At 36.7% G+C, this 26,563-nt stretch overlaps 3 protein-coding genes across 21 annotated transcripts in view; 1 reads left to right on the top strand and 2 right to left on the bottom strand.

Moving 5' to 3' along the window:
* Nucleotides 1-11,830, bottom strand: part of C9H12orf50 (chromosome 9 C12orf50 homolog) — a 38,502-nt gene extending 26,672 nt beyond the window's left edge. For 6 of the 12 annotated variants that reach the window (XM_027593682.2, XM_027593677.2, XM_027593681.2 and 3 more), the window contains exons 1-5: nt 11,636-11,773; nt 10,784-10,911; nt 8,640-8,711; nt 5,753-5,872; nt 5,113-5,233 (exon numbers count right to left, since the gene is read on the bottom strand). In XM_027593682.2, the coding sequence (XP_027449483.1) occupies nt 5,113-5,233; nt 5,753-5,872; nt 8,640-8,663 (265 nt within the window). In that variant the 5' untranslated portion in view covers nt 8,664-8,711; nt 10,784-10,911; nt 11,636-11,773. The other 6 variants (XM_027593679.2, XM_027593672.2, XM_027593674.2 and 3 more) reach the window with 6 other exon arrangements.
* C9H12orf29 (chromosome 9 C12orf29 homolog) overlaps nt 11,705-26,563 on the top strand; it is a 32,857-nt gene continuing 17,998 nt past the window's right edge. For 3 of the 6 annotated variants that reach the window (XR_003519879.2, XM_027593688.2, XM_027593689.2), the window contains exons 1-7: nt 11,707-11,929; nt 14,973-15,090; nt 17,833-17,928; nt 18,835-18,951; nt 20,227-20,424; nt 21,433-21,602; nt 22,855-22,943. Coding sequence is in view for 5 of the 6 variants with exons in the window: in XM_027593688.2 (XP_027449489.1) it covers nt 11,840-11,929; nt 14,973-15,090; nt 17,833-17,928; nt 18,835-18,951; nt 20,227-20,424; nt 21,433-21,602; nt 22,855-22,943 (878 nt within the window). In the remaining variant the exon portion in view is untranslated. Of the gene's footprint in view, nt 11,930-14,972; nt 15,091-17,832; nt 17,929-18,834; nt 18,952-20,226; nt 20,425-21,432; nt 21,603-22,854; nt 24,746-26,563 lie in introns of those variants that run through there. The other 3 variants (XM_027593685.2, XM_027593687.2, XM_027593686.2) reach the window with 3 other exon arrangements.
* The window catches only part of CEP290 (centrosomal protein 290), an 85,562-nt gene continuing 82,731 nt past the window's right edge, over nt 23,733-26,563 (bottom strand). For 2 of the 3 annotated variants that reach the window (XM_027593663.2, XM_027593662.2), the window contains 2 exons: nt 24,932-25,011; nt 23,733-23,990 (listed from right to left, as the gene is read on the bottom strand). In XM_027593663.2, coding sequence (XP_027449464.1) covers nt 23,760-23,990; nt 24,932-25,011 — 311 coding nt within the window. In that variant the 3' untranslated portion in view covers nt 23,733-23,759. The remainder of the gene's footprint in view (nt 23,991-24,931; nt 25,012-26,563) is intronic. The other variant, XM_027593664.2, reaches the window with a different exon arrangement.

Raw genomic sequence — 26,563 nt, 5'->3', positions numbered from 1 at the left:
CAGAAATGCCTACCAAATATCAACTGAATTATGTTTTCTTTTTTTACCCCTTTTTAAAAAAGATTTTATTTATTTGACAGAGAAAGACACAGCGAGAGAGGGAACACAAGCAGGGGGAGTGGGAGAGGGAGAAGCAGGCTGTCTGCTGAGCAGAGAGCCCAATGTGGGACTCGATCCCAGGACCCTTGGATCACGACCTGAGCCAAAGGCAGACGCCTAATGACTGAGCCATCCAGGTGCCCCTGAATTATGTTTTCTTAGCATTATCTTTTGGTTTAGTATTTATTTGCTTTTAAACTTGAGAATGGTAACCAGAGGGATTAGGCTTCTTTTTTAAAGGACTGGTTTAGCAGTATTTAAATGACGTCTCTTTCCAAAGAGTCCAAAACCTATTTTAATTTGCTAGCAGGTTAAAGTTTAAATTGCAAAAAGACTAACTGGCAGTTTTATTTTCTCAGACAAAAAATGTAGAACTCTTGATAATTGCACTTAGTGCTTAAAAATGACACACAATGGCAAATCAACTATTGAAAAATTGCTTTTGGCAAGCACCTCATTCTGGAAGAGCACAGCTGGTGACTTAGAGGGCATTGCCACTCATGGTGGGTCTCAATTCCTTGAGCAGAAACCCTAGAAATTCTTACAGGTTATACATTTAAATATCTAAATTTTATCTTATTTAACCTAAGGGGCAAAATTATATATAAATTCCACAGTGCTATGTGTGAATTGATACTTATATTTTGCTACCAAAAAATTATCATAATCCCATCTTGAATTTATCAATTCCATGCACTTACTGAAACATAAAAAGGTTAATTTTAATAAAGGTACAACCTTATAATGTAATCTTTGTCTAAGGTGAGAAGATTTAGGGGTCCTAGTTTGGGTTAATGTGAATCTTGGTAGATAGGTATTCCTGGAAATATTGTAGGAAAGATCAGGTCTACAAAAGATCAAATTATACTTTCTGAGGTGTTGCGATATTTTCAAAATGAATAGATGATATGGTAGTTCAATACATAAATCAAACAAGCTCGTTAATTCCCTACCGTCTGGAAATTGAATCCTTTATCCTAGAGCACAGAAATGTGTCTGGGCAGAGGGAAAACAGTTACATGCTCAACACAAATCCATACTGCTCAGGACTTCCGAGGGTGGACTTGGCCTCTATGTGAAAGGTAATACCATGTTCCTATTTTAGGTGCTTGGGATTCATCAGTGAACAAAATAAAGATTGGATATGAGATATGAAATTACCAAGGGAGTAGGTAGAGAAGAAAACAGAACCAAAGACTAACTCATAGAATATTCCACATGTAAGAAGTGGAGGAAAAAACAACAAGGGAGAGTGAAAATAGAGCCCCAGGTACATAGGAGTAAAAAAAAAAAAAAAAAGAATGGTGTCCTAGAACTTAGATCCAGGGGGTGAGGAATGGTGAAAAGATGGAACAATCAATGAACTAGAGATCCCAGTGGATTTGAAGAATTGTTTACATTCAGGATTCTAGAAGGAGTGAAATAGAAAAATAGGTCATAGGGTGAAATGCATGTAATTGAGATCATGGGGTGGCGGTGGTAATTAGCATTTGGATATGAGTAAGAAAGAGTGACAGAGATGGGGAGAATAAGATCAGTGGAGGAACTGAGTTCAAGGAATTGAGAAGCTAGGGTGATGGGCATATCATACATTTATATACTGAAATCATCAAGAATTGACACAGGAGTACTGTTAGAGGGACAATGAGCCAAGAGTTCAGACTTTTGAAAAACCAGGAGGGACCTGGATGGATGTAAACAGAGACAAAAAAAAAAAAAAAAAAAACCACAGCAACACTGAGGGGTAACAATGATATAATCCATTGGCATTATATATAAGAAATTATTTTTTTTCTTGACATGGTTTATTTTAATAAAAAATACAGCTGAACATTTATCACAGATTAAATGAAACTATACACAATGACATTCTCTCTGCATAGTAACCAACACTGATGTGTATACTTGAATTTTTAAATGGATTACTGATAATCCTTTAAAGTGCAATTTATTTAAGGGTTTAAGCAAATCATAGGATAAAGGATCTAATAAATGAGTAACATTAAAAAGATATATTTGGATAAATCTTTCAAAAATCAGAATTGATTTCTATGGATGCCAGAATTGATTTCTATGGATGGTTTTAGGGAGAAAGAGAACTTGAAATTGGCAATGAGGACCAAGGGAACCTTCTACCTTGCCTCCAGGTCAAATGCTACTTGAGAGCTGGGAGAAAAAACAGCCATTTGGAGAGTGCTGCAGGAGAAGTAGGGTCCGTAGAAGGAAATTATGCTTACATTAGCTGTGGATATGAAGGGAAAGTTCAGAGAGGAAGTTGAGAAAGTATCCTGCTGATATTTGAAGGTTGGAGAAGGGTGGATGAAAGGGACCAAACAAGGATAGGAGTGAGTCATTGAGAGATGGGGTTTCTGGTATTCACTAATGTGAAATCGTAGAAAATACATATATGGGTCTCTGCCCCCAATTCCTGGCACAGAGCTCCTAAAAGCCTTGTACTTTCCTAAATAACAAGAGTACTAGGAGCACCTTTCATTCTAATATTTGGGTTTTGACCCGAGTTCCTGACCTAGAACTCAAATCTCAGAATTTCCTGGGTGATAGGAGTGTCCTTTGTTCTAATGAGGTGACTCTGGGTGGGCTCCTGATAGCTATAGGAAGGGTGGTGGTCAGCAGAAAGATCAAGCCATGATTAGAAGCTTGGAAATTTCAGCACCTTCTTCCCTATGCTCCAGGAAGGAGAGAGGGGCTGGATATTGAGTTAATAATCAATTATGTCTACATGATGAAGCTTCCATAAAAATTCCAAAAGTATGAGATTAGAAGAGCTTCCAAATTGGTGAACACATCTATATAGTGGAAAGATAGCACACCCCAACCCCACAACAGAAGCTCCTGTGCTCTGGATCCTTCCAGACCTTGCTTTATGTACCTCTACATCTAGCTGTTCATCTGTATCCTTTATGATATCTTATATAATAAACTGGTAAATGTAAATAACTGTTTCCCTGAGTTCAGGGAAATGATAGAATCAGAGGAGGGAGATCATGGGAACCTCCAATTTGTAGCCAAGTTAGATGGAAGTTTGAGTAGCCTGGAGACCTTTGATTGACATCTGACGTAGTGGCAGGGGGAATCTTTTGGAGCCCTTAGTCCATGGGGTCTGTGCTAACTCCTGGTACTGTTAGAACTGAAGTGTAGGACACCCAGGTGGTGTTATAGAATGTTGCTTGGAAAAAAATCATTGATGTGGGAAAAAATTCTCCCATCTGATGTCTGAACTGTTGTATGGTAGTAGTGTGAGAACCCATGAGAAACACACAGGAGTGTTTTTATCATTCAAAGACAAACTGAGATAAATAGATAAAGGGTGGAATGAAATTAGTCCTGGTGAATTCAAATCAGGTAAGTGGACATGATGGGAGGTGTGTGGGAGGGTGCGATGGATATATGGGTCTCCCTCTTATGCCCTATAGATGGAGGAAAGGAGATATGAGAAAGCAGGGTATTAGCAGCCTGTGAAACCCACTTATCTCTCTTACAATGGAGGTACAATGCCTAGGGTTTGGTCCCAGTGCTTGGGTCTAGTCTTGACCCTATCGAGAGGAAACCTTACTCCAAGAGTCAGGCTCAGCCTTGATACCTGTTCAAGAAGTTAAGACTTCCAGAAAAGCCAGAAGTAATCTTTGACCACCAGATTCTATGTCTAAAAATTAGAGTAATAAAATATACCCCTACAGAACTTAGCCCAGGGTGGTATAACAATGGGGGTCCCAACAATTGTCAGTTATACAGACATTCTACCCTTTTTTGGCACAGAGGTGCAGTCTGTTTTCCTCTAGTCCTGAATGAACTAGTTTGAAAGATAGTTAATTTTATCATAGACCATTAAGAAGCAAACTATTAACAAGATATAAGGAATTTAGTACGACGTTCCTGGTAAAATAAAATTACACTCTATATAAACCAATGAAGCCAAGTTGATCAGTTAGTAGGTGCAGTCACTTTCACTACAGTGGGTCCCCAGTAGTTTCAGCAGTCACCTATCCATCCCCCATCCATCTATCCATTCATCCGATTTTACTGAGCCTCTATGCTCTAGACACTGCGGAGAGCATTGGTAAGGAAACTAGTTATGAGCTCCATCCTCATGATGTTTACAGTCTAGTGAGGAGGAGAATCATTGATTAAGGTATTGAATATATGATGAATGCCATGAGGTCAGAGTTTTCCAGAAGAACCTAACAAGGGGACCTAATTTTTACCATTTGCCAAAGGATTATCTGAAGCCAATTTTTCAGATCCCAAAGGATTGATATCCTGTAAGCTCATTTCTAGAATGAGTCCATTATGAAAAATATGAGGGCCATAGCAGAAAGTGGTATAGCTACAGCACCAGGAAAACCTGACAGTCCCAACTTCTTAAGCAAGTTTCTCACCACTCACTGATTTAGGGTATGGTGTCCTCTGTATCTCCTTTCCAGAAGCTACACTGAGGTTCACCACAAAGTAGAGTCTCAGTATCATCTAGGAAGACTGAATTGTGCCACAGCTTTTGCAGCAATGGGATTGTATTTTCTCCAAGTTGAAGCTTAGAAAGAACCGCATATATAGCTGCTCTTCCAGAAGCTGAAGTGTGCAGCTTAGAGCATGCCCTTGCTCTCCCCACCTATTAGATAGGTTTCTGCACATTCACAGGGAGCAACAGTGAGGCATGACCTCTAAGCTTGGCTCCAGTTGTATGATGCTTTGCTGAGACACAATTTCCTTCTACCTAGTGAGGTCAGTAGCCGTTTGACATTCAGATGAATAAAGTCCACTTTAGATATGCACAGAGAGAGTGTAACTTGCTCTTTGTTCACTTCATCTTGTTAGCTACTTGATGGCTCATTCTAAGCTTTTTCTCATGATTCTTGATAGAATCATCCCAAATCATCCATTGGCTATTAAACCATACTCATTTTGTCCTGCTTTATTCAATGTATCACTCTATGCTGCTACTCCAAAACCACATTATAATATGGTATGTCCATGTTATTTAAAATATATACTTACTGCTACTTGGTGGCAAAAATAATCCATTGATATTGCGAGGTTTGCTGTGATAAAAGATACAACTGATCTTCACACAACCAAGAGGTTGAGTTTCCCAGAAGCATGAAATGCTGCAGTTTTGCTAGACAAAGGAGGTGGGGGAAATATAATGATCAGATACCATGTTCAAAATAAATACAATGTGCTACAGCACAATGCAATGTGACAAAACTATCCCAATTACTGATTTAGGATCATGTGTGTCTCCTGAGTTTCAGTATTTCTAAACTCTGCTATTTAAAAGATACAATAGATATTTCTAAAACATATGCCACCATTTTCTATAAGAATTTAAGTTGAACAGCATGTAAAATGCATAAAATTAAGTAGTGGAAGAAAGAATCATTTTTTTCTCTATTGTGTTGTAAGAGTACATAGTTCTAGAGGGGAGGGGGGGTGGGGGAATTAAGGAGGGCACGTACTGCATGGAGCACTGGGTGTTATATGCAAACAATGAATCATGGAACACTACATCAAAAACTAATGATGTAATGTATGGTGATTAACATAACATAAGAAAAAAAAGAGTACATAGTTCAGTCTTATTGAAGGGAGACGCTTTTTTTTTTTTAACAAACATGATGATGGTGAGTAATTCTACCTGCATTTCCATGTGTCTAAATCTGCAAAGTGGATCTAAACATTTTCCCTTTCTCCATAATGAGCACACAGTGTCACTGCCAAGGGCCTCTTCACAGTGTCGGAATCGGCACTGGGAACCCTGCAAGTAAAAAGTAAACAGTATGGAAAATTCAATGTACTAGCGTTAGTGTTCAACAACAGTAAGTTGCTAATTAATTAAGGAAAATATGACTAGATCAAATTAGAATCACAAAAAATACTACAAAATAAGGTTATAAGTCTAAATTTTAGCAAGTTTGTTTCATTTTAGTGAGAGACTGACAATATAATCTAGTACAACATGCCACAAATCACTGATAAAATGCTACTTTTTGTTCAGTTAATCCATATGATTCACTAAGAATAAATATATGATACCACCGATATTCTTGATTGCAATCCGATGACGAAACAATTTAATTTAGCTTTCTGGAAAAAGATAGTTTTTTGTTTTGTTTTGTTTTATTTAAGAATCACAAGCCACATTCAAATGGTGGAGATGATCTCTATTAATCAATCTTTATTAGATAATGTTTTCTTAGTCTGTTGGAGATACTGTTAAGTGTGTTTTTACAGGGAGAATGAATGGAGCTTAAACTTTATATTATTGTGGAATTTTAAGTAATTAGCACATTATGCTACATTAAATGTATATCCTTTATACCCTTGGTCTACAAGATAAATAACTGTGCCAATACACATATACATATACCAACAAAAGCAGATGTGGATTATTTTAATGGACTGCTAGTACTTTTTTTAATTCTATGTCTTTTACACATAGGCCCACACTTGGAAAAACTGTAGGCCGTTGTCTTTCTAACAGAGAGGTGCGTGACATTCAATAAAAATATTCCATGAAGTTCTGTCTTTTGACACATGTTCCATGTTTTTTTCTTATTTTTTCTCACTTTCTTACTCCTGTCTTCACAATGTCCCCCTTTTAAAAGTGGATCTGTGGATCTTGTAGTACAAGATAGTGGACAGGGCTAGATAAACCAGTATTTGAACTTCTGGTTCCATTATTTGTCCATAGTTACAAAGTTAATACATTTCCTCACCCTGTCTGTGCTTCAGTGTTCTCATCTGTAAAAAGGGAATAAAATGCCCCCCTCCACAGATTGTAAAAATTATATGAGGAAGGTATCGTGGTTGCTATTGCTATTGTTATGTATTCATTTAATTATTTATTGAGAATTTACCACCCATTGGTCACAGTGCTAGGTACTTGGGGATACAGCGGTGAAACAGACAAAACTCTCTGCACACACAGAATATAAATTCTATTATTATGTATCATCTCTAGGTTTAATCATAAGGGGACAGGCAAATAAGTGAGTACTGGGTGTTATAGGAAACTGATAAATTATTGAACACTACATCTGAAACTAATGATGTACTATAAGTTAGCTAACTGAATTAAAAAAAAAAGTGGATCAAATTCTTATGATCAAAGAGGTTGACTCCATTCAGGTTTCCTAGCAGAGATAAAACACTTTAAATCAGACACATGGTGTCTTTCATTCAGGTATGAACATGAAGCTCCAAATTTCTACATTTATTTGGTTTCATTGAGATCCATTAATCCTAATCTCTTTAATCTCTTTATTATTTATTTAATGTATTTATATCTTTAATATCTTTTAGCCTTATAAACTTGGATTCATATTTGGCTAATTTGTTTATAATACTTCTTTTCCTTTTCCCATGTTATCAAATATTCGCTGTTAGACTGTTGGCAGGAAAATTCAGTAATTGGGTTAATGAATTTCAAATAGGGAATCAATTAGATTTATTAAACTAAGTTTGATAGTAAGCTGAATTTAACTGTTTGAATTAACATGTTTGGAATCACATTAACTGTAACAATACGATGTATCAGATAACGTTTCAATATGTTTGAAACTATATCATAATTTTAATTTCCTCAGAGAAATTCAGTATGTCAAAAATACATGATAAGCTTTTACTTCAGATTTTAAATATGTAAAGTATTTTTCAGGAAAATAGTAAATTTTGACTCAGCAATACAAATTATTGCCATATCTTCCTTCATTCTACTAAAAAGCTTAAGCATGTGAAGTACCGTAAATTGTACAATATTTACCTTTATGCATGTGGAATTAAAAAAGAAATAGCAGTCATTCCCAACTTCTGCCATTTTCAACTCTCTTGCTGCTAATCCAATGTTTTTTTAATATAAGAATTGCAGGAGTGCAAATATAAGAACTATCAGTGTGTAAGGGGGAAAAAGAATTTCTTTTCCACAGTCTTTCAGGCTATCAGTAATATTCCTTTAAAACTGACCTCCTGTTGACAGTATATTACACAATAGATAATTCTTAAAGAAATTTAAATTAGAAGATACCTTCTCTAGCTTTGCAGAAATGTTCAAAGTGGTTGCTAGTAAGCACACAAACTCAAACTTCCAGAATTTTCCTCATTGTTACCTAATCCATTGTTTGCTCATCATAAATGACCTCACACGTAACTGTAGGCTAGCCTACCTTCGTGAATTCTGTATAGTATTTCTCTTCCTCAATTCTAGTATATTAACCAAATAGGCTAGTAAAAATAAAACGTTTTATCTTTAATGTTCTGATTGACTTTGGGACATAAGCCAGTTCATAATATCATAATGAAAAAGTATTATGTATTTCACAAGTAAAAAGCTGTTTTCTAAACTGTCATTTCTATATATGGTTTGGAAACAAAACTAAAAATTTTTAATAGGTAAATATACTATCTATACTCCAAGATAATATAATTATGTAAATGTATACTCACTACTATCCATTGAATTGGGAAAAAAAATCAGATTGTGTTATTTTAATAGGTACCTGAATATAATTGGACTATTTATTCACCTTGTAGCTGTATTCATTTTTCATCCATCATAAAAGGAGGAATAGCTTCTTCCTATAGCAGGTCCAGAGTGTCTATAAATTTTGAGAATTTGTTGAAGACAAAGTGAAGTACTCTGATTCCCAGAATGAGACATTTCAATCAGCAGTTACTGAAGTCTTTCTTCATAAAGGCATAGGAATTCTCACTTTAGTTAAGTAAAACAGGCTAATTGGTATGAATTTTCTGAATACTTTAAGGTAAAAATCTAAGAAATAAAATAAGGAATTAAAATTTAGAAAAGAGTTGTTTGCCTATAACTGTAAATAAGAGAAAAAATAGAAATAGGCAGTATTAAAAGTAAGTGAAGAAGTAGAGAATAAAAATTTGGCTAAACCTTGAAAATATTAGCAAAGATGTATATATATGTACATATATGTATATATATAAAATATTAGCAAAGATGTATGTATATGTATATATATATAAAAACTTAACATCTTGCCTTCTGTTTTGCCATAACTGCTAACTCTAGAACAATAAAGTACTCATTTTAAGCACATAAGTTACTGAGAAAAACCTCTAAGAAATATCTTTAAGTGGTCTTTGCCTCCAGATAAACTCCCTCTCTGCCTATGAGCTTTTGACTGCACGGATTATTTCCAAATACTGTTACCAAACACCATTATTGCATGATTACATGTAACATCATGATTAAAGCCATTGTGAGAATCCCTGTTTTACATCGGGGAAAGGATGAAAAAATGTTTTTACCTTTTGGAGTATGTTGGGAACAATTACATTCCATTAGACACAGCAAAAACAGGTCAAACCAAAAGTGGGGATTTTTTTTTTTGTCTTTGCAAAGACCAGTAAATAGATTTGTACATTTTGGTAGTCTTTAGAATGCCTGGAGGCTCAATTTCTTCTTTCTTTCTCATTTTTTAAAACAAAGCTCTATTTTCATTTTTTTTTCCTCCACCCCCCCCTCCCCTTTTCTTATTCACATCTTTCCTGTTGTGAAATTCATTCTGGTCTTTCAGGAAAAGCTGTGACCATATGCATGAGGATTTTTACTCCGTATAAGGAAGAGCAATGGGAAATTTGCCTCCACAGCTAGGAGTAGGCCTGAGAATTCTGTAAGTATTTTGGGTTGGCCAATGTAGACTCACACTGAGTGTCTTCCATCTTTGATGCATGCTAGAATACTAACACATCAGTCAGAGAAGAAAGTATTTCTTCCAATTTGTAATCCAATTATACCACTTTAAGTACAGGGGCCAATAGTAATTCCTTGCTGGCTCTTCAGGTTTATGAGTATCTGGCAAAGCTGCTGGCTGCTATCCATTAGAATAGGAGCCCTATTTGTAACTGTGAATTAGACGTGTGGCTCTCCCCTGACTTGGACTCCTTTGTTTCAGTCAAAGGCTTTGCTCCGGGCACTGAGGAAATCAAAGCACTGGAAATTGAGTGCTTCCTGAGGAATGGTTAGCCTTCTACTACTATTCAAACAGCAAGTAGAATGTTTTAGAAGATGATCCCTTCTCAGAAATGACAGAATGTTGGACCTAGAAGGTTCTGTGGCAGTTTGGGAAATGGCAGTTGATAGTTGTGAGGGTTATTTGTTGTTCCCTTGAGACCCATGAAACACACTGCTTGTTGGGATTCCTCTGGAGGAACAGGAAATCACTGGTGCTTGACTATAAAATACTAAGTGTCTGGTCCCCATAGCTCACAGCTAGCATCAGGTGTACCATTCCCCCGTCCCTCTTAAAAAAAAAAAAGTGTTGTTTTTTTTTTTGCCTTTTTGTGTTTGTCCTAGAAGAAGAAGATAGCAGAACAGAAAGTAAATTAAATGGCAAATCTCTTCTTTCTCCTCTCTGAATCCAGCAATCAAAAAACAGTGCATTTTTAAAAGAATATTTATTCTTTGGAAACCCTCTTATGTATAAATACCTTTTCTAAGGGATAAGTCAGGAAAACACTGGACTCTATGGTACCTGCAGGTAACACAGTTATAGAAATGAGACCTGGACCTTGTCTAAGCACATAAAAATGGCAGTATCATAACTCCCCTGCTGAAGACTACTAGCCTCAATAAGATAGGAAGCCTACTATTACTAAATATTTAATATTTTATTTAATCATTGACCGTCTTATCACTTACCCTCCAATATTCTTTTAAGCAACAAGTCAAATAAAGCTGTTGATTGACTAGCTCTGCAGTTGATTGACTCCCAACAACTCAAGCCATTTGGACTCTGTTGGAACTCATATTTAAGATAAATGAGATTCCTATGAAAAAAAATTAAGATTGAAATCCGGTTTTGGATTAGTCTAAGGCTAAATTTTGCACGCAGGAAAACATCAGAACCAATTTTGACCATATTATGAGGCACAATGAGGTGTAATCCAAACGGTATTACTATTGTCTGTGTTGGGGGTTCCCAGGTGTTTTAATTGTAGCTTTTTCTAGCACTCTTCCTGGGAAATCTGTTTCCATTAGGCTTTGAGAGGTCTTCGAATATTTCTAAACTTTTACAGGAATTTATTAAAGAGACAGGCAATTAACTTTCACCAGAGTGGTGTTAAATCAGCATCTGATACTTGTAACTTGGTATTCTTTAATTTTCATAAATACCATCGGTTACTAAGTGTGGTTAAGCACACACAACTCAAAAACGGGTCTCTTGGGGCGCCTGGGTGGCTCAGTTGGTTAAGCGACTGCCTTCGGCTCAGGTCATGATCCTGGAGTCCCGGGATTCAGTCCCGCATCGGACTCCCTGCTCAGCGGGGAGTCTGCTTCTCCCTCTGACCCTCCCCCCATCTCATGCTCACTCTCTCTCTCATTCTCTCTCTCAAATAAATAAATAAAATCTTAAAAAAAAAAAAACCAAAACGGATCTCTTGTTTCACGGTCATCACAACCCGGACTAACGCTCGCGGGAGCGCAAACGGCGGGCGGGTGGGCGGGGCTGGGGATGGGGCGGGGGGGGGGGGGGGGGGGGGGGCGGTGTACCTCGGCTCCCACACTACAACTCCCAGAAGGCGCCGCGGTCAGGAGGCGGCTTCTGCGCGTGCGTCCCGCCCCACGCTTGGTGTTGGGGGCCGTGGGGGCGCTGCCGCTTCGCCTGAGCGGGAAGTGTTCGTGACTGCTGGGTACGCTTGCCTGGCCCGGGCTCTGGAGGCGTGCTCTGCATTCGCACTGCCTGTTGGGCCCATCATGAGGCGCTTAGGTTCGGTGCAGCGGAAAATGCCGTGTGTGTTTGTGACGGAGGTGAAAGAGGAGCCCTCCACCAAAAGGGAGCATCAGGTACCGAGGAGTGCGGCGTCGGGGGAGCGGCCACGCAGGGCTTCGGGGCTCGTTAGAGCCGCCCTGCAGGCCGGGAGCTTTTTGCGGGTTTCGTTGGGGGGGTCTAGGGTAGGGGGCTCTTGCTCCCTGAGCTCCAGGTTCTTGTACCTCCTTAGTTGCAAGAGAGGGAATCCTCGAGAGAATTTTTCTGATAAGGCGATTCGAACTTGGTGTCGCATGGAAATTGAGATTGAAAACCTACATCTTAATAGCCCCCTTTTCTACTGCCTTTTACCTACTTGATTCTAATTTTGTTGTTCCCGCCTCTGGTGTTTCTCCCAGCACCAGGTTTTAGGCATAGAGGGACTTTGGTAAACACTGGTGAATGATTAGTCACCTATATCAGGGTAATTCTTTCATGTGTAGCAAAGGCCTTGATAACAAAATCCCCAGGTATTCATTGCTTCCAACTCATCGTACAAAATTCTTCATGTGTATTTGGCATAGACCCCTACCCGCCTTACGTCATTTGCATTGGCGGTGTCCTTGGTTTCTAGACTAAAAGACCTTTAAGGTGGAGACTGTCCTGTTACATCCCAGTTTCTAGGACCTGAAGTGTAATAGCACTGGATAAATATTTGTTGAATTAAAGAATGAACACTGGAGTACTTTCATGCCAATTTTGCATTCACCTTGACCCTTTTTACTTTTAAAAAAATTTATGCTTATTTATTTATTTTTAAGATTTACTTATTTTAGAGAGAGAGAGAGAGAGAGAGAGCACATGCAGGGGAAGGGGCAGAGGGAGAGAATCTTCAAGCAGACTCCTCACTGAGCCGGAGCGATGAGATCATGTCCTAAGCCAAAACCAAGGTCATTCAGCGTACTGAGTCACCCAGGCGCCCCTCATATTGACACATTTTACTTGTAACATAACATTTCTAGTGCCACCGCTGTTATAGTTCTTAAGAGTTTATGTGCTGCTTACTGCACTGCCTGATTGTTCTTTCCTGCCACCCAGAATGATCATCCTCATGTTCTTTCTGGGTCAAAACCCCACAGTTAACTACTAACTGTAGCAGTAGTTGCCACGCTTTTATTTTTTATAGGCATAACAAACCTAATATGAAATATTGACATCCCAAATAGTGGTTCACTTTAGCTGTGATTCTCAACTTTGTATGTCGGTAGGAGTGGGTCGTTGGTAAAAGTACCCTCCACCAGGAAAAGTAAGCCCCTGCTCAGATCCCTCTGCAGTTAAGATTTGCTTACAGTATTATTTATAGCATAGTATTCAGATCCTTAACTATAAGTCAAGGCTTCCCATTAACCAGGCCCAGTCTACTCTTGAAGTGCCTGTTGGACCCACCATGAGGGGCCTGGGCTCAGCGCTGCGGAAAATGCCATGTGTGTTTGTGACGGAGTTGCCTACTTAAAGTGAAGTCTCTGTTTGAACAAAGTCTTTCATCCTGTGAACCTAGCAGGCATAGTGCTGTCTTTATTTTTGCTTGGACTGTGCAGCTCTGCCTGGATTACTTCCACAATTTTTGATTTTTTCAAATCAGACCTTCTCCATGAAATTTTTGAGCATCTTAGTTATCCTATGATCTCCTCTGTCGGGAAATTGGAGGACCGCTCAGTTGATATTCACTGTTACTTTTTAACACAAATGTCTTTTTTTTTCCAAGTAGTTTAAAGTCTTTAATGAGAAGGAGAACTTTGTGTACCCTTGGTATCTTACATTGTCTTTTGAACATGTTGGTAGTAGAGTGGTAGAAAGTTGATTCTTATAGAAGGAATATTTGGAGCTCATCTAGAGCTCCATGGGGCCGAGGGGTCGCCTGGGTGGCTCAGTTGGTTAAGCGTCTGCCTTCCGCTCAGGTCATGATCCCAGAGTCCCGAGAAGGAGCCCTCTATCCCTGTATCCCCGTATCGGGGTCCCTGCTTGATGGGGAGTCTGCTTCTCCCTGTGCCCCTCACCCCGCCCTCTCGCTCCCTCTCCCTCTCTCAAATAAATAAACAAAATTAAAAAAAAAAAAATCTCCACAGGCAGAGTAATCTCCTCCCTAGGATTTTTGGTAAATTTGAAATTTGTGGATTCAAATTTACGTTGCTATTCAAATTTACGTTGCTATTAGGCCAGGCCTTACCACCACAGGTTAAACTGATATCCTCTGATACTAACTGCAGAAGTTAGTGATAAATCCCGTCATTATTTTATCTTGAAAGTATCCAATCAGTAACAGAATGCTGCTAATTTCCTAAGTCTACCTGATTCAGAAAACCCAGAAACAGTACTTTCATTTATTAGTTTTAAACCTGTACACACCAGTATTGTGCAGTGTTTTTCACATTATTTAAGATGAGTGTTACTTCAGGTAATTCACACTATAAAACGGTGGCATATGTCTTTCTCAGAAATAAACATAAATTACAGATAAAAAATTGTAGGAATTGTAGAAACTCTTTTCTCCCGTTCTTGATGGTCTTGGCTTCTCTTCCTGACAGTAGAAGAACCATAAATAGAACCATAAATTATGCAGTTTAGTACTGCTAAATTTGAAAGACTCCCCATTTGTTTTTCTCTGTAACATTTATTATACTTAACATTGTATGTATGTATTATTTTGTTACTATTGTCTTGCTCATTAAAATGAAAATTCCACCAAAGACAGTACTTTTTTGTTAATCTCTAACTTCCTGTTGTCAAGGACAAGGATTAACCCATAGAAAGCATTTAGCAAGTAATTGTCAAGTAAATGATTGAACACACTGCTGCAGAGACAGTGCTGCCGAGGACGAGGTTCCTGATGTCAGCTCCTGGTGGCTAAAGAAACGTACGAATTAAAAATAAGTGTGGGAAAACAGGTATTGCTGTGATAGCATAGAAGGGAGGGGGTAACTCATGAGAACTTGATGGAAGAAATATTTTTTAATTGTCTTGAAGGGTAAGCAGAAGATTGTACTTTAGAAATAGTGAAATTAAGAACATTCCAGGTGAGAGTATGTGTGAAGGCGTAGACGCTGTTTATTTTAAACCAATTTTCTTTCTCTCTTTTTTAAGCCATTTAAAGTTTTGGCAACTGAAACTCTAAGTCACAAGGCATTAGATGCAGATATATACAGTGCACTTCCAACAGAAAAAGTGGATGGAACATGTTGCTATATTACTACCTACAAAGGTAAAATTACACTACATATTATTTGATCACTTTACAAACTATATATATCTGAAGTAGGGCATTTACCCTTCATAAACCCTTGGCAACCTAAGTATAAGAGCAAAATGATAAAGTCTCAGTTGTTATACTTACTTATTATTATCATTGTATCTTTCTCGGGGGAGGAAAGGAAGGTAATTAACATTTGCTTAATACTCATTCAAGGCAGGCCGTATGGTAAATGCTTATCATGTTATCTCTAATTTGTACAGTAAGCCTCTCCATTTCACACATAAGGAAACTGAGCCTCAGAGAACTTAAATAATTTGTCCAAGACCATATAATTAATGAATGGCTGAACTGGTAATAGAACCTATGTTTGAACCTAAAACTTGCTCTTATTTCACCGATTCCAGTGCTGACTCCATAGTTTTTATTACTATTGTCAGTATCTCTAATTTATTTCAATTTAATGCACTTTAAGAGTTAGAAACTAAAATAGAAATTGTCAGTTAAGGAAAAAAAATAAGAGAGAAATAATCTTTGATTTCGTTTTACCTCTTAATTTCAGCAAGAGAAACAGAACAGTTGAATAAATGCAAATTAGACATATTCCTGGTATCAGGAAATCTTTTCTGAAATGCATTTTTTTTCATTTTGAATTGTGATTAACATACACTTAATATAATTTACCATCTTAACCATTTTTAAGTGTACGGTTCATCGTTATGCTCCTATCACCACCATCTATCTCCAGAACTCTTCATCTTGCGAAATTAAAACTCAGTACCCATTAAATAATTCACCATTCCCCCTCCTCCAGCCCTTGACAACCATATTCTACTTTGTCTCTATGGTTTTGGCTATTCTAGATACCTCATATATGTGGAGTCATATGGTATTTTCTTTTTATGACAAGCTTATTTCATGTAGCATAGTGTCCTCAGTGTTCATCCATGCTGTAGTACCTGCAAAATTCCCTCCCCCCCCTTTTTTTTTTAAAGATTTTATTTATTTGACAGAGACACAGCGAGAGAGGGAACACAGCAGGGGGAGTGGGAGAGGGAGAAGCAGGCTTCCCGCCGAGCGGGGAGCCCGATGCGGGGCTTGATCCTAGGACCCTGGGACCGTGACCTGAGCCAAAGGCAGATGCTCAACGACTCAGCCACCCAGGCACCCCAAATTCCCTTCCTTTTTATGAGTAACATTTCATTGTGTGTATGTTTGTTGTACAAATCACATTAATTTTATGTCTATACCACGTAGTTTTATGTACATACCATTCATCCATCAGTGTACAGTTGGACTTCTTCCACCTTTTGGCTGTTGTAAACAATGCTGCTATGAGCATGGTGAACAAATAACCTCGTGGAGGTCCTGCTTTCAGTTCTTTTGGGCATATATCCAGAAGTGGAGTTGTTGGGTCATATAGTAATTCTATTTTTAATATTTTGAGGAGCTGCCATACTATTTTCCACAGCAGCTACACGATTTACCAACAGTGCACAAGTGTTCCAGTTTCTCTGCATCCTCACCAACACTTTTTTGTTTGTTTGATAGTAGCTATTTTAATGGGTATGAGTGAAATGAATTTTTGTACTTACTAGTAAAAAGAACAAAAGGTCCAGAACCAGAAATGACAGAATATAATTTTAATCTTGTTCTTCATATTACTTATTGGGATAGTTAATAAGTAATACAGAATGTCTAACCAAAATGTCTAACCAAACTATAATCAGTAATTTTAAAATCTCATATATTTGAAGAAACTAAAAGATTTTTCAGGCTTTTATATTTATATTAAGAAACTTAAATGTGCATCATTATGTGTGATCATGTATAATAGTGGCAGATAAACATGATTGGATTGCTAAAGAAAACTTACAGGATCCAAAATGACGGTGCTTGCAAATCCACAGTTTATTACAGGATATAAAGGATACACAGTATTAGCAAGGGCATTGAATGTAAGGATGTACACAGCCGCAAAGGGTCCGTGAGTCCAGGTGAAAGCACCTATTGTTACCCCCTTGTACCCCTCAGCCCCCAAGGTCCTGGCAGGACACACTTTGTCAAATCAGGAACCACTGATGTATGCAGGGAACACCTTGGAAACAGAATCCAAAATGGAGTGTCAGCTGGGGATTTTTATATTCTGCTGGTCACAGAGACATCTTCCTGCTAAGTAACCAGCCTCAACAGCAGAGCCCTCCAGGAGTCTCACTGACACCAGGTATAAGATTCATTAGTCTTACTGTTATCAGTAAAGAATGCAGGCACACTACGCTGAAACCTCACAGATCCATGATTACAGATCATCACTAATAACTTGACCAGGGATCAGAGCCGTGCAAAACAGCTCAGCCTAATTCCACATTTTTGGGAACTAACCCTTACAATTATGTTTCAGGAAAAGTGTGACTACAGTTATGTGGATATATTTCCATTTAGTACAGAGGTAGCTTCAGTTTCTCATAAGTGCTCGTTGTCAATAAAATATGGCTGCAGAATGTCCTTATGAAAGGGTCACATATTTACTTTTTATCTCATCCTCATCATTCTTTAACCAGACTTAAGTCTTCTTAGAGCATCAGGTTCTGCTGGGTAAGATGTGTTTGTTAGAATGCATCTTCTAGGGTTGCTGCTTTTAGGAAAGATGACCCTATTATTTATTGAAAAAACTTTTATACTAAATTGTCTTTCAAGATAAGTTTTATTGTTCGGTTCTTAAACTTTTCTTTTCCCTTTTATTATTTTTTTTAGGTCAGCCATACCTTTGGGCTCGGCTAGATAGAAAACCTAACAAACTAGCTGAGAAAAAATTTAAAAATTATTTACAATCAAAACAAAACTCAAAAGGTTAGTGGGCCTTTTTGTTTTTTTTAGCTTTTTATGATTTAAATAACCTGCAATTTTTGGCTTATTTCTTGCTGTGGTGGTATTTTTATACATTATATCCTTACAATTTAAGTACTTAGGGGAAAGAAGAAAATTATAATTGAGTATCTTTGTATGTAAAAGAATATTCTTGAAAAGTATTTTAAATCATTTTCTTAACATTTTTATAACTCATTAGACTATGTTGATTTTATTAAAACATACAAATTACTACATGTATACTGTAATGAGCAACACATTTTGGTTTTGTTGCCTAAGAGACAAATCTGTAATTTTATAAGTCAGGCACAAAAATAACAAAAAGGATTGTCAGTATGTTTAAACATTAAAATGCCTCTAAATGTTATATAAGCAGATATATACATTAATCATTGTATATCCACTCTTTCATTTATATATTTATAGTGCATTAAAAATTCATCGTAAATCTACACATACCTGGCACATTGGCTCCTTTAGACTTTTATCCACTATTTATAGAGTGGTGGGTTCAAAATTGAAAAATTTTTTTAAAAAGATTTTATTTGACAGCAAGTGAGCACAAGCAGGGGGAGCGGCAGGCAGAGGGAGAGGGAGAAGCAGGCTTCCCGCCAAGCAGAGCACCCAATGTGGGGCTCAATCATAGGACCCTGGGATCATGACCTGAGCTGAAGGCAAACACTTAAAAATGGCTGAGCCACCCAGGTGCCCCCAAAATTGAAAATTTGAAGTGCTAATACCCTGAGAAGTGCAGTCACATCATGGTAATGGAGAATAATTGTATAATACCTAATATCATGGGGTTTATTAGCTGTTCCCACATTGAATTTGTTCTTCTTTTATATTTTTTAAAGTATCACCACATATAAAATTATTTAACTCTTTTAGAATTTTTTTGGAATGTTGAGGAGGACTTCAAACCTGTTCCAGAGTGCTGGATACCAGCGAAGGAAATAGAACAATTAAATGGGAATCCGATGCCTGATGAAAATGGACACATTCCTGGTATCATGAAAACTTTTCTAAAATGCATAAGGAGTTTTTCTGGGAATGGGAAAATTTTTGCAAAAGTGTGCTGAGTAGAATGATATCCCAGATTATGGTTCAGTTCAGCAGGCGTGTCTTGAATACCCTAATGTGCAGAGTACTCTTAGGTTCTAGTAACACAAAAATGAAGATTAGAACCTTATCCTCCATGATCTTTTAGACACTAGGGGAAATCCATCAATATTGTTATGATTTAAGAACTAAAAGGAAGGTATACAAAGGGTATAGTTAGAGAAAAGAGGAAGAATTCTCGTGAGCCTGTGATAGAGGAGGCTTCTAAGTGGAGAGGACATCTGTACTGAAGCTTAAGAACCAGGAAGTTAGCTGGCAAGGACGAGGGAAGGTCAGCTTAGGCAAACTCCCATGAAGAGGAGTGATACGGAGTCATGGGAATTTTATGTGACACTTCTCTGTGGCTGGAATGTTTAGGGTGTATGACATTGGAGGACATTTATAAAAGTTGAGGCTGGAGATGTAGAATGGGCTCAGATCTTAAAGGGGTTTATATTCCATTTAGAGGATTCTGAGGTTCATTGTAAAGATTATTAAGCAGGAGTACAGCAGAACTAAATTTAAATTTTTGAAGCAAGATTATGATAAAAGTGGGGTGGGTTTTCCTGGAGACTAATGGACCAGAAAAGAGGTTTTTACAGTTAACCTGAATATTGAAGGTCAAAGATATTATGGTCACAGTGGCATATGTGTCCTAGTTTTTGTTTGATAAAGAATTGCCCACATGCGGGAACCTATTCTGGTAACAAGTTAGGAGAGGAATAGCAATAACCTTCAATACGTGTGGAATTAATACATTGTTTAGCAAATATTGCAACAGTACAATAAATTGTAGAAAACTTACTGTATAGGTCTATTGTCCCTGAAACTGGAGAGACAGTAGAGAGAAAACTTAAAGAAATGAAAAAAGGGTTTTAATGCTCTGTTTTAGAATGGTATTCAATTCATACTGAAAATTTTCTGGAAAGGAATGCTGAGTGCTCTATAGTGAATCATCAAGCAGGTTAATTCATCAACAGAATAAAAAACCTTAGGATTAAAAGAATGATTAGGATTAAAAAAGTAGTAAAACTGCTAACACTTCCACTGATTTAAAAAAAAGTGTATCTATGGGTGATAAACATCCAGAAAACATGGAAAATTTGTAACAAATATAAAAATTGCTTCAAGTCTCAATCCAAAGAAAAGCGGTGTCATGACAGTTTTTCCTTTACATGATAGGTTGGGTACCAGTGGAGAAACACAACAAACAGTACTGTTGGCATTCCTCTGTAGTTAATTATGAATTCGAAGTTGCCCTGATACTGCAGCATCATCCTGATGATCCTGGGCTTCTGGAAATTAGTGCAGTGCCGCTCTCAGATCTCCTAGAGCAAACACTAGAACTTATAGGAACAAATATTAATGGAAACCCGTATGGTGAGTAAAGCCTTTTTCCTGTTCGGTTACAGTAACTGTATTTATAAAGAGAACTTCCTACGTTCAACTTAAAACACATAAAGAAATGACTAATTTGAGCTAAATAGCTTCCTAGAATTAGAGCCATTTCTATTTATGTCCACGGAGAAATTTATGCATGACTCTAACCATTTTATTAATCCAAAAAGTTGATTTTAGCCTTTCATTCTTTTGTGTAATAACATTGTAGAACTAGGTATGAAAGGGAATTACTCAAGGGTAACTTTTTGTTGCTTTTTAAAATTTAGGTGAAATGAGTTGAATGAAAATCCTGTGTTTTTCATGGTTAGGTAATTAGTTTAGCATTAATTAACAGCTAAGAGTAAATTAAGTAAAGAATTGACCATGAATCGAGTATCAAAATCTGTACTATGGTGAACTGAGTACAGGTCCAGAGGGCACTGTGGAGAACATTGTTGACAGGGGGATGGAGACAGACCCAAGAACATTAAAGCTGGAATAGCAAAATCCTATATAGGGATCAGAAGCAGACTGATTGGCAGGTGGAAAGAAGAGTAATTACACAAGTTATCAGAGATATAGAGTGGCTGTTTGGCAAACATTGAATGATAGTTGAACTTGGCTAGTAGTATAGAGCAGGGGTTGGAGGACTTTCTCTGTACAAGTCCAGATAGTAAGTATTTAGGTTTTATAGGCCATAAACAGTACTTAAAAGAATGGATATAGCTGCGTTGAAACTACAAAAACAAGCATCTGGTTGGATTTAGCCCATGGGTCATAGTTTGCCGACCCTTGGTATAGATTATATGAAGGTGAAATTTATATTTAATAGGGTAAGGTGGCAATTTTGAATGAGATCACTTATGGTATATCTCTCCTAGGAAACCAACTAAACTTTTTGGTAAATTTATTGCTAAATGTTTTAAAAGGCCTTTTTATTTGGAGAAGTAAATTTTCTCAATTCTTTTTGAAACCTTTGTATGGCTAATGGAAATTTTTAACATTTAGGGCTAGGAAGCAAGAAGCATCCATTACATCTTCTTATACCACATGGGGCATTTCAAATCAGAAATCTACCTACCTTGAAGCACAACGATCTGTTATCCTGGTTTGAAGGTTGCAGAGAGGGTAAAATTGAAGGAATAGTATGGCATTGTAACGATGGCTGTTTAATCAAGGTAATGACAGAAAGTAGCTTGTGGGATGTTGTCTTACTTCCTGAAACGAGGTAGAAGTGGCACTAGAATATTCTCTACAGATTGCAGTAATTCTAATGTGTTGTAAATAAATTTAATTTACTCATCTCACAGGCCACCATTCTTTATATAATAGTGTTTCCCAATGTGTATTCATTCTCTGGGGCATTGGTTTTCCTAGATGTGCGTCAGAATTAAAGTGATGAAAATGTCTGGAAAAACTGCACATTACGTACTGCCTTCTTGAAAATTGATGTTGCAAATGAATGCCCTCTGAGATAATCCGTACCAACTTAGGTTAACTCAGCATTTCCCAAACTTGTTTGATTATAGAATTTGAGTTAAAAGTGCCAAGGTAACAGTTAATATTTACAGAATGAACTTTTCTACTTTATGCCCTTTCTGTCTCTTGGACTTGTCTGTTTGATTTCTCAAAGGTTTCTGAAATTAGTAATGTTCAGAACTGGACCTAGTCATATCCACCCGACTCCCAACAATTCAAAAACTGAAATATTTTTAACCCCTCTCTCCATTACTTCGCAAAGATTCTGATCTCTTGAATCTGTACTTCTCCCCAACCAGTTGGCAGTTAATTTTCATTTTAATTGAAGCCAAGATTCATGCTTGACCTAGTTTATCACCCTCTTAAAGGTTATCTTCCAGTCTTATCCCTGTTCTGTCCATTTTTCACCGTAAGTGAAAATGTTAACTTTGCTGCATAAAACTGCTTAGTGACATTAAGATTATTCATGATCTGACCCTTGCTTCACTTTCCAGAACTGCGGTACACCCCCGTCTGCCAAATATACCCACACGGTGTATGTTCTAACCGTGCTCATGTAATTGCAATCAGAGCAAAAAGCACCGTTCTGTCATGTGATACTTAGAATGCCTCCCCACCCATATTTTTTAATTGGCTAGCTTCTGTACTCAACAACAGACTACTCATTAAATTTTTATGGAGCCCCTGAATATGTTCCTGGCATGTTTCCAGGTACTGGAAATACAGAATCAACAAAATGTTTCTGCCTTCATGAAGCTCACATTCTAATGGGGAAGATAGACAATAACAAGTAAATATGTAATATGTCAGGAGGAGAACAGGTATGAAAAAAAAAGGGTAAGATAAAGTGGAGCCTTAAATAGTGCTTGGCAGATGGTAGGCCTTCAAAATAAATACTTAAAAAGTGAATGAAGATAAAAAAGTCTAAAGCTAATAACTTTCTCTTTTCAGGTTCATCGCCATCATCTTGGTTTATGCTGGCCAATACCAGATACTTATATGAATTCAAAACCAGTTATCATCAACATGAACCTGAACAAGTATGACCATGCCTTTGATACTAAGTGTTTGTTTAGTCTCTTTTCAAAAATAGATAATCAGAAATTTGGTAGACTCAAAGATATAATACTTGATGTATAAACTAGAAATGCAATTTAGAACCAGCTTTACTGTTATCTTTGAATCTTGAATATTCTACCACATGTTGAAGGTAAAAAAAATCTCAAGGTTCCATGTCTAATAGAGCAATATGTCTTCTGGCATTTGAAGACATGAATTTCCCAGTTGCAAAGGTCTATTCAAAATTTTATTTAGAACCAGCAAATGAATTTCAACCACTAGACTTAAAAATGTAATGTAATAATAAGCTCCCTACCTTGTACAAAAGTTGGATAAAGACAGCAGTTAAACCAACAGTTCTGGATCAGTAGTTAAAAATTAAATAGTTCAAGATGAATTTATTCTAAACACTTAATAAAACATATGGCTGTAATCTCATAACATGTTTATATACATGTACATATATATAAAACTTGAGTCTTAATACACATACAAATAAGTATAAAACCCCAATTTTAAATGTTAAGTTATTAAAGCTCACTCTATACTCTTTAAAGAACAAACATTATGTATACAAAATTCATCATAGTTTATTTGATAGTCATAACTTACTCTGAAAATCAAAAATATACTTTTATGTTTAAAATTTCATATAATTATATTTACTAAAACTTAAATTTAGTAAAGGTACAGGGTATGAAGAAGGAAATCATGTAGGTCTGAGACCTGCTTGATTTACAGATGGAGTTTTAACTTATAAAGTTAATAGTTAGGTAAAACTACAGGTAGAGGTGTCCTTAATAAATGGGGAGATCAGCAGGACTTTCCTCTTCATCTTCAAACTGTTCAGAAGCAGCAACAGGACTACTTAATTCAACTCCATATTGTTCAGAAAGTTTTTTTAACTTTTCTTCTAAGAGAATACTCTTTTTCACTTCTTCTTTATAATTATACTTCAGATCTTCAATTTCTTCAAAAAATGAAGGATCAAAGTTTTCCAGTTCTTTTTGCAGCTTTTTTATTTCCTCCTAATAGAAACATGGTATCTTTGAAAGGTATGTAGGAATACAATATATTCTTTAGATTTGAACTAAAAAGAGACTTAATTACAAACATAAAATCCAAAGTAACCTGAATAATCTAATATACTTATATACTATAGAGGCAGAAGTATTTTCTTAGAAAGGAAGGTTTCATTGTACAGCGTAACTAACTTAGCTAGTAAGTTAAATTATTTGTTCTGTAAGTTATGTCCTAGTTTTTGACTAAAATTTATCAGTTCTTAAACGGGTAGGGGAGGGGCGGCATTTAATCTTCCTCCAAAAGTATATCAGATACTCTCATTGAGGAAATCAAAAAGACTTGGCTATTCACAACACAAGTTATTTTGGTTAAGATTCTTTGGTTTAGGCTTCATTTATATTTTCTTTACAAATACCTATTTTTTTTAAGTGAATAATAATCAACTTCTTATAAATATATTTATAATAGGGAAACTCTAGGACTTCTACCTGGCTAAAGAGGCATCTGGTGAAGAGACAATTTGAACTTTAGAATAGCTAGTGATCACTAGTTAATTCTTCAACTTATGCTCTTTTCTGTTTATAGATTCTTTGAGAGATATAAAGCATGGCAAATACCTTTCTTTAATAAAGGGAGCTATTCCCAAAAAGAACTTCAAAAGGAAATAAAAGACATTATTCCCAATGTCACCCAAAACTTAATATTAAAATAATGAGCTACATTTGTTAAGAATCAAAAAATAAATTTCTCTTTAATCCTGTTTTGTCTGTTTTTTTGTAGCTCTCGTTTGGTATTTTTAACACAGATGAATGTAATGAATTCTGTGATATCAAGGTCAAATGTAACTCCAGGAATTTTTAGGATACATACTTAAAACTCAAAGATGGTGTTCATAAAAGTTGTTTTTAACAGTTTTCACAAAACATTTATAATTAGATAAAATTACCTTCAAATGCTGCTTTTCTAAATCTGAGGTTTTGAGCTGTGTCTCTAAATCTTTTACCTTTTCCTTTAGTTGATCAGGATCTGCCAAAAAAGTTATAAAAATCAGATTCTGCTTTTCCCCACTCTAACAAAGGATTTGTTTCAGAGAATAAGTAGAAAACTTAAGAAACTAGAGCCTAGAATATACGGCATTTTACTGCTGAAACACTTTCCGGGCTGTGAATACTGTAATGCTATCTCTATTAGGTATTGTAGTTCCATAGCAGACCAAGAGAAAAGGCACCTGCTGGGTATTAGAAGTGTAGAATCCAGTTAATTTTTTACATGGAAGAAATTATTTTCCAGAGAAAAATTCTAAAGCCAGGAAGCACTGTTAGGTACTAAAAGGATAACAAAAGAATAAGTAGACTGTTAGGTAAGGGGCTACCCCCAGAGCTGGCCAACAGCTCCTGGTCCCCAACAGTATTGGCTGTTCCATGTAGGTCACTACACATTTACTGTGTAATTACTACGTGAAAAACACACCAGGCAGGGTGCATAATACAAAGACGAATAAATCCTAATACTACGGTCAGATACCATTAAGTACACAAATAGAGCACAAGGGCTTTAATTTACTGGATCCTTAACCACCCCCCTCACCTGGAGTTAACATCGCTCCAGTTTTATGAGAATCAATGAACAAATGGGATTTTTTATTTAATTGCCATCTTTGCTAGAAACATTTTCTTCAAACAACATATAATGTGTCCTGTCATATTTTGTAGCCATTGAAGGGTAAAATTTTAAAAGTAATGCTAAAGTTTGAGAAAATAATGGGCCGCAAGACACATTTTGATGAATGAGACAGGAAGGTTTCTGTTCTATTAAGGTTCCCTTGATATGGTCCCCTAATTATAAGTTGGAGATCAGAAATATTTTCCTCATCCTTTCCTTTGGGAATAGTCAACAGAACCCATCTTCCTTTGGAAAACAGAGCAAAATCATACTTTTCGAAACTTCCCTCACCTTTGTAGAAAGTGCTAATGATTTTTTATAAATCTGGTTCTTAATCACTGTAATGCTATATTGAGTTGATTGCCTTAATCAAAGGGATGCTATATGTTACACAGATTTGTAATGAAATAGTGTAGTAAAAATGATTATTATGTACAGCACTTTCCGAAAGTTAGCTTAATGGTATTTGATTGCATGATTGAAGTGGCAGATTCTGTTTCAAAGGATTATACCAATTTATGCCTGAACAAACTTTGTTTGATACAGCTTTTTCAATATTCTGCCACAGTCTTTTTGCTACTTTGTATTTAAATAGTGCTTTAGAACTGCCAAGACAGTTTTGGTTTGATTTTGAACCTTAACAGTCTTTGAAATATGGTAGGTATCCTTAATCTCCTTTAAATGATGAAGAATACAGGGTTCTGAAATTCCCTCTCAGGAAACAGAGGTTTCTTAGAAAGAACGAACTTGCCACACGTCAACAGCATCAACAGGCCTTTGGGAGTGTGCTTGTCTGGTACCCTAAGCTGGCTGCTCTAAGAGCTACTGTTGAGAGAGATTTACATGACTGTTTTAGTCACCAAGAGGTAGCTAAGGCATTTCCGTGGTCAAAAGCAGGGAATGGTGAGGAGCTTTG

Source organism: Zalophus californianus, chromosome 9, assembly GCF_009762305.2.
Source record: "Zalophus californianus isolate mZalCal1 chromosome 9, mZalCal1.pri.v2, whole genome shotgun sequence".
NCBI lineage: Eukaryota > Metazoa > Chordata > Mammalia > Carnivora > Otariidae > Zalophus > Zalophus californianus.
The sequence above is the reverse complement of the archived record's forward strand: the minus strand, read 5'-3'. Positions and strand labels throughout refer to the sequence as shown.